General features: G+C 37.3%; 1 protein-coding gene across 1 annotated transcript in view; it reads right to left on the bottom strand.

The window, feature by feature from the left end:
* The window catches only part of Mei4 (meiotic double-stranded break formation protein 4), a 246,325-nt gene that overhangs the window by 176,857 nt on the left and 53,171 nt on the right, over positions 1–16,297 (bottom strand). Inside the window, exon 3 of the mRNA XM_057768386.1 lies at positions 8,698–8,829. Coding sequence (XP_057624369.1) covers positions 8,698–8,829 — 132 coding nt within the window. The remainder of the gene's footprint in view (positions 1–8,697; positions 8,830–16,297) is intronic.

Below are 16,297 nucleotides of genomic sequence, written 5' to 3'. Positions count from 1 at the left end.
TAAGTCAGATTTGCTGGGTTCTATAGTGTGCCACAGACGTTTTCCTAAACTGAACCTTTCCATGCATTTCCAAGACCAGGAGTTTGGAGAATAGCTTTGATTCTAACCACCAGATCCCTGTCCTCTACAACATTGTGTTACCAGCAGTTCTTAAAATGTGTTTCTAAACATCTCTCTGTTTCTTGGAAGAGACTACAGAAGAGGTAAAGTGTTTTTAAATGTTTAGCAGCATGCTCTCTGAAGCCATCCTGGATTAGCAATTGTTGTTGTTGCTGGTAGAAGGTTTTAAAATTCAATTGTTTAATATATATAATAAATTAATTAGCTATCTGTCTCTTCCTAGTAGACTGCATGTAAGAATTAGTTCACTAGTGGCATTCAAAATTGACACTGGTAACTTTAATTCTATTTTTCCCTCAGTAAGCAGCTTTATGTTACTAACTATACTAACTACTTCTTTCTACTATATTCATGTATTCGCTTTTTTTTTTTTTTGAGGCAGGTATCTCTGTGTAGAGTTAGCTGTCCTCAAACTATCCCCAGCTCTAGAGACCAGGCTAGCCTCATACTCACAGAGATCTACCAGCCTCTACCTCCCAAGCATTGGGATTAAAGGCATGTGCCATCAGCGCCCAGCATTTTTCACTCCTTTTAATATCAGAGATATTAAGTAGTTAATTTCTTTTGTATATTTGAACTGAATTGCTCTCTTATTTTCCTCATTTTCCACATTATGGATAGGTTGTCCTATCATAAGCCCCTGATGCTCTAACCTCCCATACTGTTTCATATACCTTCCTAATTCTGGTATGTTATACTTTCATTTAGCTCACTTTTATGCCTTCCTGATCTCTCTCTCTCTCTCTCTCTCTCTTTCTCTCTCTCTCCCTCCAAAGAGTTAGAGGTGAGTGTTTATATAACCCTCTGTTACTAACTACTTGTTCAATTAGAAAATAAGCAAATGCATAATTTCAACTCTTTAAAACTTGCTAAGATCTGTTTGTGGTTCAGAAAAAAAAATCTACCTCAGTGCCTGTTCTTTTGCTCTTAAAAAAACTCCTCATTCCAGTGATTGATGAACTACTCAAGAAATAACACTGAGGTCAAGCTGGTTAAAAACTTTGTTCAGCTCCTCCAAAGTATTTATTGATTTTTCCATTTACTGTATTATCAATAACTAAGAATGAATACCAAAATATTTAAGAACTAGAGACTCATCCAATTCTACTGTAGTTTTACCAAATTTTGTTTTATATATTTTATGTTTTTATGGTTTGCCAGATGCTTACACTTTTAAGAATACATCTTCTTGGTAAACACAATCATGTGCTGGGAATTGAAAAGAAAGAAGCCTTTCCTATAGGCAGTTGGTCAGGCCACAGCTCAAGGACATCAGTGTATTCTCACAGAATCAGTAGCCAAGACCCCCAGCACTGAGGTTAAAAAAGAAACTTTACTAATTTGTGAGCTAAGGAATGAAAACCCCAAAGTCCCAACTCGTCAAGATTCCAGCTAACTGCAAGCCCCTCTTTTTCACCTCTTGAGTCTTCCTTTTTCTTGGAAGGTTTTAGCAAACTTTCTTGAGTGTGGACACTTTTAACTGACCCATGGGCCACTCACAGCACTGCATTATATACATATTAAACCAGATTCATCCTAGCTCAAATCCCAATTTACATACACACAGGACCAAATTGGTCCATTTTCATGAAAAAAAAATAACTCCAAAGAAATGTTAAAATGCTACTACTTGGTAATTTATCTTTGAGGCCTGATTCTGGGATGATAATTCTACTTCTGAATAAAGCTTGTTTTCTTACAATAGTTTTACTGTTCTTGTTGATCATTCTTGATTGTGGGTCAGTGTATCTCTGCTCTGACCAAGGGAAAAAAAAAACCTACAACACTTTATTCCTACTGTATATCTTATTACATATATAAAATATATGTAATCTAATCTGCAACACACAAACACATACATATATGCATATATATATGCATCTAAAGCATTTTTCTTTGGACTATGCTTATAAAATGTACCAATATATTCGTTTGAATAAATAAAATTTCTATAGCTTCCTCTTTAAATTTTGTGTTGTTAAAAAGTCTTAAATAGACTTATTACCCTTCCATTATTCCGGGAGTCTATTGCGAGTCTATGATTTCTTGGTCTTAGGGGTGGCTGGTAAAACATCCACATCTGAAAAAAAAAAGTCTAACAAATCTCTTACTTAATATTAATCTCAATATATCAAAACTCCTAAGGTCAAAGGCCTTTTTGTGGACCTAAAGCATTTAAGATGACAAAAAGTACTGATGGTGCTGTTATTCTAACCAATGGAAGAATTGCAGGACTGTAGACTGAACTCTGGATTAGAAGCTGCTTTCTTGAATGACAGGATGAATACAATCAGGAGAAGGACTGGTATGTTGTTCCAGGGTACCAAACTCGTTGACTTGTCAAGCATCATTTAACTTACACACTACTGAATTCCTACCAATGGACCTTGTTACCAGATGCCCAAGCCAAGCTAAGATGCTCTATATACTACCATAGCTCTAGCTATGGTCAATACTGTCAATACTCATTGTTAATTCTTGTCACCATGGAAATACTTCCAGATATAAAACACCAACAAGCAGGCTCCAGCAGAGGGGACCCTGGCTATAGACAAACAAACATGGAGAACCGACCAAACCAGGGAAAGGATTAAAGCATGAGCAGAAGTATGGCCAGGAATGTCAAATATGGATGAGTCTCTCCAGCATCATTGCCTGAAGCTGACCCCAAGGATATGAGTTCTGTCCCTTCAGACTCACATGGAGGCCTTCAGTGCTTTGATTGCCACATATGCACAGTAGGTCACATGTCCTGCATACATACACGCGTGAAAATTTACATACATAATACACTCTCTCTCTCTCACACACACACACACACAAATACACACACAGAGAGACACACAGGGTAAAGATTTAAGAAATATGAACATAAAGAAAACTAAAGACCAAATTAACAAATAAAAATAGATGCAAAGCTTTAAACAAAATACTTGAAAACCAAATTCATGAGTACATTAATAATATAATAAAAAGAGTTCATGAATTTGAGAGGGAATTAGAGGGCATAGGATGGGTTGGAAAGTGAAAATATGTAATTATTTTTAACTAAAGAAAAAATAAATTTTAAATAAGACAATAACACACTAAGAACAATTTAGTTTCCTTGTGAAGAATATATAGTTGATTCAATATTAACAATAATTGAAGTACATTACAATGGTATACTAAAGAACTGAAACCACATGGGCATCTTGATAGACGCAGAAAAATAATTTGACAGGGGGAAACATGATTTTATGACAAAAGTCTTAAAGAGATTAAAAATAGATAGGATATATCTCAACATAATAAAAGCTATATGAAACAAATCATATCCAACATAATTTTAAATGAAGAAGCTGGAGCATTTCCTCTAAGATTTGTAATGAGACAATCATTCTGCTCTTTTAATTCAATCAACATTCTGTTTAAATTCTAAACAAAACCAATTAGACAAAAGTAAGATATATTCAAAAGATTAAACTATCCCTATTTGAAGGTGAAATTATTCTAGTTTTAAAAGACCCATTCTTTATTTTGTCTCCTTGAGTACATTGCTATGAATTCTATTCTATATGATGAGTTGACTGATGAATGACTGAACAAAAGCTCTGAGATCTGCAATATCATTAAAAGATTAAATATTTTGAAAGAACACAGTTTCTCTTTCATACGATAAGCCAGCTGTTTCTTGCTCAAATTTATATTTATGATTATTTTTCCTCAATGTCTCATATTAAAAATACTTAGTTTGCTGGTGTAGCTTACCCTAATGTAGAAAATTAGTTACCTTTGTTTTAGGTATACGTATGTTCAAACATGCCATATTAAGAATATTACATGAATATTTTTATTAATTAATTGCTTAGTTTTTATTTATATTAACCAGAAAATAGATATCTACAAGGAAAAACCAAAATAGCCTTTGAGTTTGTTTCCTACTGTGCTTTTATTCTAAATATTAAATCTGTCATTATGTAGAAATTTTATGTACTTTGTAAACACTAGGTCTCTGAACTATTTGATATGAGTATGAATATGCTACTCAGAATTCAGATCTCACCCATCCTTATCAGTGTTCCAAATGTACTTTTCATTTAATAGTTTGGCTGCTGTTCCCAAAAACATGCTGAGTAGAAAGCAGTGTGAACTGCACCTAAGGAGAAAAACATTTCTGAAAAAACTCATCTTCTACCAATATACTTCTGATATGAAAGAAGAATCTTTCTCTTCAGTATAAAGTATTTATAAGACAAAAGCCATGGGTGTTCACTCATAAAACATGCAAATTTAAACAGTAATATTTCTCATGTATTCCTTCAGATTCTATAAAATTTTGAAGATAGTTTTTAATCATGTGTATACTGGAAGACTGTGAGATGTCTACATGGTTTTGTATCTATCTATAAGTTGGTAGAAAATATATTTAAGTATTTCTCTTCCTTGAATATTTCATTTTTCCTTTTAACTCAACATCATTCTTCCGAAACTTATGAACAAGGGATAACAGTCCATCAGGGCTGACAGACATGGCAACCAACAAGCAAGATCATGTAGCTGAGAGCTCACATTTTCAAAGGAGAGGACAAATTACCAGTGTGAGGCTTTAAACTCTTCATGACTGTCCCCAGTGACACACGTCCTCCAGCCAAAGCACACAACCTAAACCTACCCAAACAGCACCGCCTAAACTAAACTTCAAATACCGGAGCCTCCTGGGGACATTTAGCACCCAATCTATTACAAAGATACAATTAACATTCATGTAAAAAAATTGTAAATGTAAACACAGTTATTGAATTGTGAGGACAAATGGTGATTTAAGAGAATGCTTAACTTTCTGAGAAACTGTGTCTTTGTTACATTTCCAATAACAATTTATAAATTCAGGTTGCTACCCACCTTTCAATATATAGAACTGTTAGTCTTTTTATATTTAGTAATTCTATCCAGTGCATCTTCCTGTTGTGAAATGTTCTTTCTGAACACTAATATAGCAACTTTTATAAGGTTCTGTTCAAATATTTTCTCCATTATCATACTGAGCATTGCCCCAGTCTTTCCCAATGGAATTGTCTTAAAGTAAGTATAAAATCAATTGGCTATATGTATAAGGAAGTATTAACAGACTATTAGCCATAGAAAATGATTTTTGATTTTTTTATCTTCATGGTCATGTTGACTATAAATGATGATAGTGTAGCCATATTATTCCAAATGTACAGCAATCTAATTTGCTAAATGGAAACTATACAAAATAATATATTTTCAAGGTTAACTATAACCATAGAATCAACATAAAAAACAGGTAATGTTTACAACATACATGTATGTATGTGTGCATATGAATTAATAGAAGATAACTTTACCTTCTATTTCTTCTTCAGTTCATTTTGGAAGCAGGAAACTAATGAATGTCTGCTTATTATAAATTATGGAGCTAACTGGTAAGGATTCCATTCATTTTTATATTTAGCTTGACTTTCACTGTTGTATTCATAGATATATTGTTTTCAATATTATTTTGAAAACTTGCATTTTCTTATTACTAGTCTCATATTCTTTATGATATTTACCAGATTTGTAATAGATATCTTTAAATTATCATAAAATATTTATAATATTAACAATGTCATTATCGTCCATTACTTTTTTATTTTATTTTATGTGTATGGACATTTGGCATGCATGTTTCTGTACCACGTGTGCACAGTGCCCCACTAGAGCAGAAGAGATGTCCAATCAATTTGCTGCCTATTGTGAGCTACCTTATGGGTACTAGGAATTAAACCAAGGAACCCTGGGAGAACATACGGTGCTTTCAGCCACTGAGCCATCTTTCCAGCACTACTTTGCATTTTATTTCTATTTTCCCCCAAAGGTTAAACGTTGTACAACCTTGTTTTCTCTTTTACACATCTAGAGAGAAGAGATATAATGACTGACTTGGTTTTTCCAGTGTAGTCACTTAAGACCTTTTCGAAGGTTGTCTCCTATTTCTATCAGCCTACATTTATGCTGCTTCAGTGCTTTCTCAAGTTCAGCACATCCAAACACAATCTTTCTGTTCACACACAAGCATTTATCCATACTAGCCTATTTCAGTGACATTTCCACATCTCTTAATTGGGCAAGTTTTTTTTTGTTGTTGTTGTTGTTGTTAAATTTAATCTCTCCACATTTACTTTTCTTTAGAATCTGCTGGCATGCACAATGTATTAAGAGCTGGGAATAAGTGGCTTCCTGTATCCGAGATCTTCAATTTTGTACCTTTGCATTCCATCTGGCTTCCCATATGCAAGCTCTTCAACTGTGTGCTATTAGTGCTCATTCTCTAAGAGTGCGCACTGACCCTATGAGCATTAGATGCAATGGACACCATGATCTAAAGTTATCACTCAATGCTTTATCTCCTTTTCACAGATTAAAGTATACTGAGGTATAATTATATCTTTTATCTTTCCCTCTTTATGCTATTGGTTGTATTAAAAGAAACTGTTCACTTGAAAATCAAGTGATATAGTGAGTTAGGTCATACACAAGGCTCATCCAGGCTGCTTCTGTACACTGTGCTGAGATGTAATATTCCAAACCCCAAAGAAGATCCAGCACTGATTGATTCAGCACACAGCATACTTCCTGGTCCTGATAGCAAATGCAGTCATCCATGCCCTTGTTAGCTTAATTCTGTGATGTGGTAATGGTTTAATTTATGAAAGTATAGCCCAGGGTCTCATACTTCAGCCCACTCCCAAGTTTCATAGCTGCTCATTAATTCATTTCTTTAAATTGGCTGTACTGTATTCTGCTATTTGCCATTAGAAATGCTGACTTATAGTTTCTTTGTCTTTGATGAATACTTATATTTGGATGGGTTGCCAAAAGGATTGATTAGGAGAGATGAAGTGAAGAATTTAACACAAATGCCTGTAAACAATTAGCTATTGTTTGCTGCGTATTTTGTTTTATCTTCCTTCTTTTATTATTTAAATTCACTTTCTTCCCTTAAGCCTTTCCCCCTTTCCTCCTTCATATATATTTTAAACTGCATATGTTTATGTGTATCAAGTGCAAGCTGATACCCCTGGAGACCAGAAGAGACCACTGAGTTCCCTGAAACTAGAGTGACAGGCAGCTGCGAGATGCCAGATATGGGCGCTTGAGCCTGAGCCTGGGTCCTCTGCAAAGAGAGTAAGTGGTCTTAACCATTATCCGTATCTCCAGTCCCCCTAAGTTTACATTATGGCTATGGCAGATGTCCTTCTGCAGTCATAATCAAGTGTCTTATTGACCTAAGGCTTGGTTTTGTATCTATGAACTGGATAAGAAGTATATGTATTTCGTGATGCTACTTCAAAATTAAATTAAACTACAACGATGAAATGTTGACTTCTCAACTTATTCTTATGCTCCAAATAAATAATTCACTTCAATTAACCTTATTTCCTACAGTGTTGCCTGTGAGATGCCAAACCTGTCTTGTTTCCTCAGAACCCCTGGGAAACCTCTTATTATACAACATTGCATTATGTTAGTCTCTGCTGATTCCACTCAAATCTCTACTTTTATAAGTTGTTCCTTTGACAGGAAACACTCTGGGGCTTGTGAGCTACTAAGACCAGTTCTTTGACCTTGGAACTTCTACAAACAGCGCCATGCATTTATTTCAGCATTTTGTTCTTTTCACAGTAGTCAGCTTGACTTATTTCTCCTTTAGATCTGTGACAGCGACTTTGTAAATTTATGTTTCAGAATCCCCAAAACAATTGCTGACTAGAAGATATATTGTATTATCCACTGAACAAGATTAGAATAATAGTTTTAAGATCATTCCATTAAATGTTGAGAAATCAGAGGTAAATACTTTAAAACTCTAGGATATATTTGAAATCTTAAATTTATTTTACTTTTACATATATATATATGTCAACTTATCTGTGATTTCTTTTTAATTGTGTTTCTGAATTCTACAGTATAGATGGTGAGAATAATAAAGTAAACATAACATAAACAGATGTAATATCAATGATCAACATCAGAATCTGAAAATGGCTTATACTCCTTCTACATGTTTGTGGAGGTAACGTAAAACTCTGTACAGATAAAAGGGCTGGGAGCACTGGTGTGAAGTCTAACTGCAGAGAGGAATTACCAGGAACATGTTTGCAATATTGATACCCACTATCCCATTTCAGAGACTTCTGTTTAATTAGTTGGTTAGAAGAACCATTCTCTATTTTGGATCCTGTCAGGTTCACCTTTTTCCTCTCTTCACTATTTTACTTTCTATCACCATTGGGGATATTAAACCTATTCATCTAAACATTCCTTTCCTAAGACCAACACAACCTTGTTTAGTACAGTACAAAGGAAACAAACAAACAAACAAAACATAAAACCCCTACCGGCTGATGTACCCTTTTATAATTAAATAATCAGTAACATTCACACATATTAGAGATAATGCAACAAGTGAAATATTACCAAACCTATATACATCAATACGGGGAGAAGAAAAAAGAGAGAGAGCAAGAATAGAAGCTGATAGTTGGGTTGGGCACAAGTTAATGAGTTACAGTTTCAAGTTCCAAGTACCTGACTGATGGCTCCCAGGTCATCCACAAAACTGTTTACTTCTGATAGCAGTAGCAATATAATAGGCTTCCTCAGCAAGCTGCACCTTCCTAGGGTTACTAGACTCTGGGAGACGTGATGCTGCATCTGGAACTACAAATGAAAATGAGTGAGATTCTATTTTCTATCACATCAGTATATTTAACAGACAGCTTCTACACTTTTGTTTCTATGGTAAATGCTGTACCACGTACGAGCTGTTAACTTACTTCTGGGTTAGTACTGAGAAAGACGGTGAAAAAAAATATTGTGATATAGGTACTATGGTTTTAAGGCACAGTCAAGGGTTTTAAACGTATGACAGAATGCTAAGATGAAAGGGGTCGAACTGTCAGAAAGTTTGAGTTTAGAATAGGTGAATAAGGAAAATAAGAAAACTTATTTTTTTAGTCCCCACTTGATAAAAGACAGATACACAGACATATAAAGAAGTAGATTTAAAAGGTGATGAGTGCTCCTGTGTGTCCCACTCCCATAGGGAAGATGATAGAGTGGTGGTCGCACTTCCCTGTTTGACAGGAGTCAGGCTTTATAGGTATGTTGAAAAAAAATACTGGACAGTCTGAGTTCCTCTTTGTTAATCTTTTAATTACTTCATTTATTTGTCCTGTGTGTCTGTCCATTTGTCCATCCACCTGTCTGTCCGTCTATCTATTTATTGTGCTTGTGTGTATAAAGGTGTCAAATGCACAAGCACACGTCAATGGAAAACTTGTGAGAGTTGATTCTCTCTTCGCATGTGTGGGTCCCAGGGATCAAACTTAGGGTATTTGGCTCACTGGCAAGCTCTTATCCACTCAGCCATTCTGCCAAACCATCACTACTAAGAAAAAGAACATGTGCTATTAAAGTATCTACAGATACACTTCAGGGTGATACTTTAATAGTAGATATTATTTTAGGAAGCACACAATGACAGTAATAAGGATCACATTACAGAGCTACTGAAAATATGTATTATAATTCTGGAACATATAATTTATATTTCATAGCAGCCTAAGCTAACCTAATTATGGAAACATACTATCACAGAGATACGTAGTTATTTTCTTATCATTGTTTATTAACAATATAATTGGTTTAGATTCAGATTGCTTATAAAAACATAGTACTACTTAGAAGCTTAAAATGTTTATAACATTCTCATCTTTTCAGTTAAAGAGAAACCTGCCCTTTTGTGACCTCTAAGATTTCAGATGGTTATTTTGTTTTAACTGATGCTTTAATTGTGTGTGTACCTTTCTTCACATTTTAATTCTTTAGTTAGCAAGTTCAAGTGGAAAAAAAAATCACAGAAAACAAGAGACTTTGGAGTAGTCGTAAGGTGGTGATGCCAGGGATAAGATTACATTAGAGCCTATCATCTGAATCCAATCTCAGCATGGCTGTGTTCAGAGCTTGTAGGAGCACTCCCTATGCCGTTTGTGTCATAGCTTCCACACATGCAAAACAACTGTGAAGGGAACTGCTTAGAATTGCTAAGCACAATAAAAAGGCTTAGCATAGTGTCACATACCTAGTAAGGTGCCCAATCAACAACACAATGCTATAATTCATAACAATAATATAAAAGCATTGATGGTTATGACACAAATTTAATTTATTGGCCATTGGAAAGCTAAATGCTATGAATAAAATTTTTATGGAATAAATGTAATCCTGCTAGAGAATGATGCTGAGAATACAATTTCAAAAGAAAGACCTCATCTATAGAGTAGAAAAGAGCTACTACTCAGACTTAATGAAAAAAGGCTATATAACTCTTAGTGCAGTTTACAATTCTGTAAATATTATTTTAAAATTACCTCTAAGTATCCAAAGTTATAATCGAAGTTTCTCTTTTTTTGATACATAATGGAACCTTTTTGAAAGGCTGATATAGAGGTCAGAATTATCAACAATGTAATATTTTAGGTAACTATAAAACTATGAATCTATGAAAGGCCTAGATAAACACTCAATATGACCCTTTCTTTTCCCATTGAATCTTTCTTTATTTCAGGAGCCTAAAGAGTTGGAAACTATCTCTTCCAAAATGCCTTTGAAGTGAGGATGAGCTGAGTTCTGCTGTTGCAGATCTCACTGATCCCCTGAATTGAAAGTGTTTTACAGAAGAACAGACTAGAAGTAGGTGCTGAGTGTACACTTATTTTGTTGACCATTATCTGACTCAGACTCACTCATAAGCTAGCTAATTCTTCAGGTTCTTAATCACCACATAGGGAATGAGCTCAAACAAGCTAGCTCCTGCATCCGGGATAGATCCTGGTCCTACTGTCAGGAGCCCCTCAGCCCAAGCATCATAACTGACTCCCACATACAGAGGGCCTAGTTCAAACCCATGGAGGCTCCACAGATATCTATTCAGAGTTCATGAGTTTCCACCGGCTTGGTTCAGCTGTCTCTGTAGATTTCTTCACCAAGATCTTGATCTCACTTGTTCATGTATTCCCTCCTCCCTGTCTTTTGTTGGATTTCTTTTTTCTAGAATTTTCCTCCTATTTATTCTCTTTGCCTGCCAGTCATGTTAAACCTTTTTCTAGCTATTGGCCATTTGGCTTTTTATTATCAATCAGGTACAGGAAGTTGTGAACCACTTGATGTGGGCTCTGAGCACTCAATTCCAGTCCTCTGGAACAGAAAGAGTTTCTTTCATCACCAATGAGGTGTCTTTCTTGTCCCAAAGTGCTAGTTTAGATGGTCAACTGATTAACAGCATGCACAGTAAATTCTTTTAGCTATTGGGCATGCTTTATCTACTCATAGAACATCTACATCAGAGAAGAATCTATAGATTATTACAGAACCTCAGGCAGAAATCCAGGATCTATCAAATAATCCCTCTCTCCAAAGCTTAAGCCTTGAATTGGCCAGTCACTACATATTTATATGTCAGCTAAGAGGACAAGCAATCTGCTGTTCTGTCTTCAGAGTTCTGTAATATATATTTTCTTTGAAGGTTTTATTTTTATTTTTAAAATGGTGTGTGTGTGTGTGTGTGAGTGTGTGTGTATGTTTGCATGTGAGTGCAGTGCCTGCGGAGGCTAGAAGGGAAGGTCATACTCATTGAAATCAGACTTACAAGGAGTTGTGAGCTGCCTGATGTAGGTGCACAGGTGCAAGGAACTGAAAGTAGATTATATGCAAAGACAGCATGCATTTCTAATGGTTGAGTCATCTCTCTGGTCCCTTCTGTAATATATTTAACAGTATGATTTCTTAGATTCAACGGTGCATATTACCAGTGAAAAATGGACTAGTGATGCTGACATGCTCACATGTAGCCTGTGGTTCATGCTGCAACATAGCTAGAACACAACCCAATGCAAAAATCACAAGTTTCTTGAAATATATTGTAGGATTAGTTTTAAATTAGGTTATTTTATTTTATGTGTATGTTTTGAATACCTGTACATCCGTGTACCATATGTGCTTACAATACCCACAAAGGTCAGAAGAAAGCATTATATTCCCTGCAGCTAGAGAGTTACTGATAGTTGTCGGCTGTTATGTGGGTACTAGGAACCAAACCAATGTTCTCTGGAAGTGCAGTAAGTGCCCTTAACCACTGAGCCATATCCAGCCCCTATTGAAATATTTTAGAATTTGGAGGATTTTGTTTGTTTGTTTGTTGTTTTTGTTTATTTCTTTCAACTTAACTGTGTGGTTTCTGACCATGAAATTAACATCTACATTAAGCCTCAATGTCAAAAGGTGAAACAATTCTGGAAGGGAACCTCCAGGAGCTAGTGTTTTCAGTGTTGTTAACAGTGCAGCCATAGCTATTTCTAAGAATCTGCCAAGCAGCCATGTCTATATTTGGTTTGTAGATCTGATTTATACTACTAAGTATTTCAGGAAGCCACAAATTGAGAAGAAAAACTAATTACTTCTGGCATTTGGAAATGCAAAACAACTTTGGGAAAAAGTAATTTCAATTTCAGTTTTTTAGACTTTCTATAGATTAAAATTCAGATAAACATGGGCTTATAATAAAAGATGTTCGAGGAATCCCTGCATAGGTGCTGAGAAGTCCCATCTGGATGGGTGAGTGCGTGCTATCCTGGGGCGCACTGTCCCGGTAGAGAGCACAAACGCCCCCCCCCCCCCAGCTCCTGCTGCAAGGCTTTCTTTCCTACACACCCGCCCCCCACCCCCACCCCCAAGCCTGCCTTGTCTGCAAGGTCCTTAGCTGTGGAACAGTTTCCTGCCCTTTCACTAAGGCTACCAACCCAGAGCAGTGAGGGCCTGACTAGAGGGCAGGCCTCAAGGTCCCCGCCAGGGAAAGCGGGCCCCCGCTGCTGGGGCTGCAGTCTCTGCTGTGATCTCCTGGACCTGCTCTGCCTGCGCCCTACTTCCCTTTGTCCCTGGCTCATTGGGGCATCCAGGAGTTCCTGTGTAGGTGCCGAGAAGTTTCATCGGGACGGGTGAGTGTGTGCTATCCTGGGGCGGACGGTCCCGGTAGAGAGCACAAACGCCCCTCCCCCAGCTCCTGCTGCAGGGCTTTCTCTCCTACACACCCGCCCCCACCCCCACCCCCAAGCCTGCCTTGTCTGCAAGGTCCTTAGCTGTGGAACAGTTTCCTGCCCTTTCACTAAGGCTACCAGCCCAGACCAGTGAGTGCCTGACTAGAGGGCAGGCCTCAAGGTCCCCACCAGGGGAAGCAGGCCCCTGCTGCTGGGGTTGCAGTCTCTGCTTGTGATCTCCTGGACCTGCTCTCCCTGCCCCCTATTTCCCTTGGTCCCGGGCTCATTGGGGCCACCAGGAATCCCTGCATAGGTGCTGAGAAGTCCCATCTGGATGGGTGAGTGTGTGCTATCCTGGGGCGCACTGTCCCGGTAGAGAGCACAAACGCCCCCCCCCCCCCAGCTCCTGCTGCAAGGCTTTCTTTCCTACACACCCGCCCCCCACCCCCACCCCCAAGCCTGCCTTGTCTGCAAGGTCCTTAGCTGTGGAACAGTTTCCTGCCCTTTCACTAAGGCTACCAGCCCAGAGCAGTGAGTGCCTGACTAGAGGGCAGGCCTCAAGGTCCCCGCCAGGGAAAGCGGGCCCCTGCTGCTGGGGCTGCAGTCTCTGCTGTGATCTCCTGGACCTGCTCTGCCTGCGCCCTACTTCCCTTTGTCCCTGGCTCATTGTGGCATCCAGGAGTTCCTGTGTAGGTGCCGAGAAGTTTCATCGGGACGGGAAAAGATGGGCAGGCGCCAATGCAAGAATTCCCCCAACAACTTGAAAGGCAACGTGACATCACCAGGATCCAGGAATACCGAAATGAGAAGTGTACACCCTAATCCAGAAGAATTAGAAGAATTCGACTCAAAAGTGAATTTTATGAAAATAATAGAGGACCTTAAACAGGAGGTGAAAAACTGCCACAACCAATTAGAGATTACAAACAAAAAGGTAGAGGAAATGAATAAATCTCTCAAAGATACCCAAGAAAACCAAGAGAAACAAGAAAAAGTAATCAAACAGGTAAGGGAAACGGTTCAAGACTTGAAGAATGAAGTGGAAGTAATAAAGAAAACACAAACCGAGGGAAGGATGGAGATGGAAAATTTGAATAAACGAACAGGAACTACAGAGACAAGTACCACCAACAGATTACAAGAGATAGAAGAAAGAATCTCAGACACTGAAGATACCATAGAGAAAATAAACACTCTCATCAAAGAAAACAGCATAACCAACAAATTCTCATCACAAAACATTCAGGAAATCTGGGACACAATAAAAAGACCAAACCTAAGAATAATAGGGATAGAAGAAGGAGAAGAAGTACAGCTCAATGGTCCAGAAAATATATTTAATAAAATTATAGAAGAAAACTTTCCCAACCTTAAGAAAGATATTCCTTTGAAGGTCCAAGAAGCATACAGAACACCAAATCGACTGGATCAAAAAAAAACATCTCCTCGTCATATAATAATCAAAACACAAAACATACAGAATAAAGAAAGAATATTAAGAGCTGCAAAGGAAAAAGGTCAAGTTACCTATAAAGGTAAACCTATCAGACTTACACCTGATTTCTCTATGGAAACCATGAAAGCCAGAAGGTCCTGGATAGATATACTGCAGAAACTACGAGACCATGGATGCAAGCCCAGACTACTATACCCAGCCAAGCTTTCATTCACTATAAATGGAGAAAACAAAATTTTCCAGGATAAAAACAAATTTAAACAATACGTAGCCACAAATCCAGCCCTTCAGAAAGTAATTGAAGGAAAATCACAAACCAAGGAGTCCAACAATGCCCACAATAACTCAGACATCTAATGACCCTTCACCAGCACAACTTGAAGAAGGGAAACACACAAACTCTACTACCAAAAGAAGGAAAGAAAGAAAGAAAGGAAAAATGACCGGAGTTAACAACCACTGGTCATTAATATCACTTAATATCAATGGACTCAACTCACCTATAAAGAGGCACAGGCTAAGAGATTGGATACGAAAACAGGATCCAACATTCTGTTGCTTACAAGAAACACACCTCAACCACAAAGACAGACATCTACTCAAAGTAAAGGGCTGGGAAAAGGTTTATCAAGCAAATGGACCTAAGAAACAAGCAGGTGTGGCCATACTAATTTCTAAGAAAGTTGACTTCAAACTAAAATCAATCAAAAGAGATGGAGATGGACATTTTTTACTCATAACAGGAACAATTCACCAGGATGAAGTCTCAATCCTGAATATCTATGCCCCTAATATAAAAGCACCCACTTATGTAAAAGAAACGTTACTAAAACTCAAGGCAGTCATCAAACCACACACACTAATAGTAGGAGATTTCAACACTCCTCTCTCACCAATGGACAGGTCAATCAGACAGAAACCTAACAGAGAAATAAGAGGATTAAGGGAGGTAATGAATCAAATGGACTTAACAGACATCTATAGAACATTCCACTCAAATAAGAAAGAATATACCTTCTTCTCTGCAGCTCATGGAACCTTCTCGAAAATAGACCACATACTCGGTAACAAAGCAAACTTACACAGTTACAAAAAAATATCGGTAACCACCTGTGTCTTATCAGATCACCATGGATTAAAGTTAGAATTCAACAACAATGCTATCCCCAGAAAGCCTATGAACTCATGGAAATTGGACAGTCAACTACTGAACCACACCTGGATCAAGGAAGAAATAAAGAAAGAAATTAAAGTCTTTCTTGAATTCAATGAAAACGAAGACTCAACATACTCAAACCTATGGGACACTATGAAAGCAGTGCTAAGAGGAAAGTTCATAGCATTAAGTGCCCACATAAAGAAAACGGAGAAAGCACACATTGGAGACCTAATAGCCCACCTTAAAGCTTTAGAAAGAAAAGAAGCAGACTCACCTAGGAGAAGTAGAAGACTGGAAATAATCAAATTGAGGGCTGAAATCAACAAAATAGAAACACAGAAAACAATCCAAAGAATCAATGAAACAAAAAGCTGGTTCTTGGAGAAAATCAATAAGATTGATAAACCCCTATCCAAACTAATCAAACGGCGGAGAGAGAATACGCAAATTAACAAAATCAGAAACGAAAAGGGAGACATA

The sequence above is a fragment of the Chionomys nivalis genome, chromosome 4 (assembly GCF_950005125.1).
Source record: "Chionomys nivalis chromosome 4, mChiNiv1.1, whole genome shotgun sequence".
Taxonomy (NCBI): Eukaryota; Metazoa; Chordata; class Mammalia; order Rodentia; family Cricetidae; genus Chionomys; species Chionomys nivalis.
The sequence above is the reverse complement of the archived record's forward strand: the minus strand, read 5'-3'. Positions and strand labels throughout refer to the sequence as shown.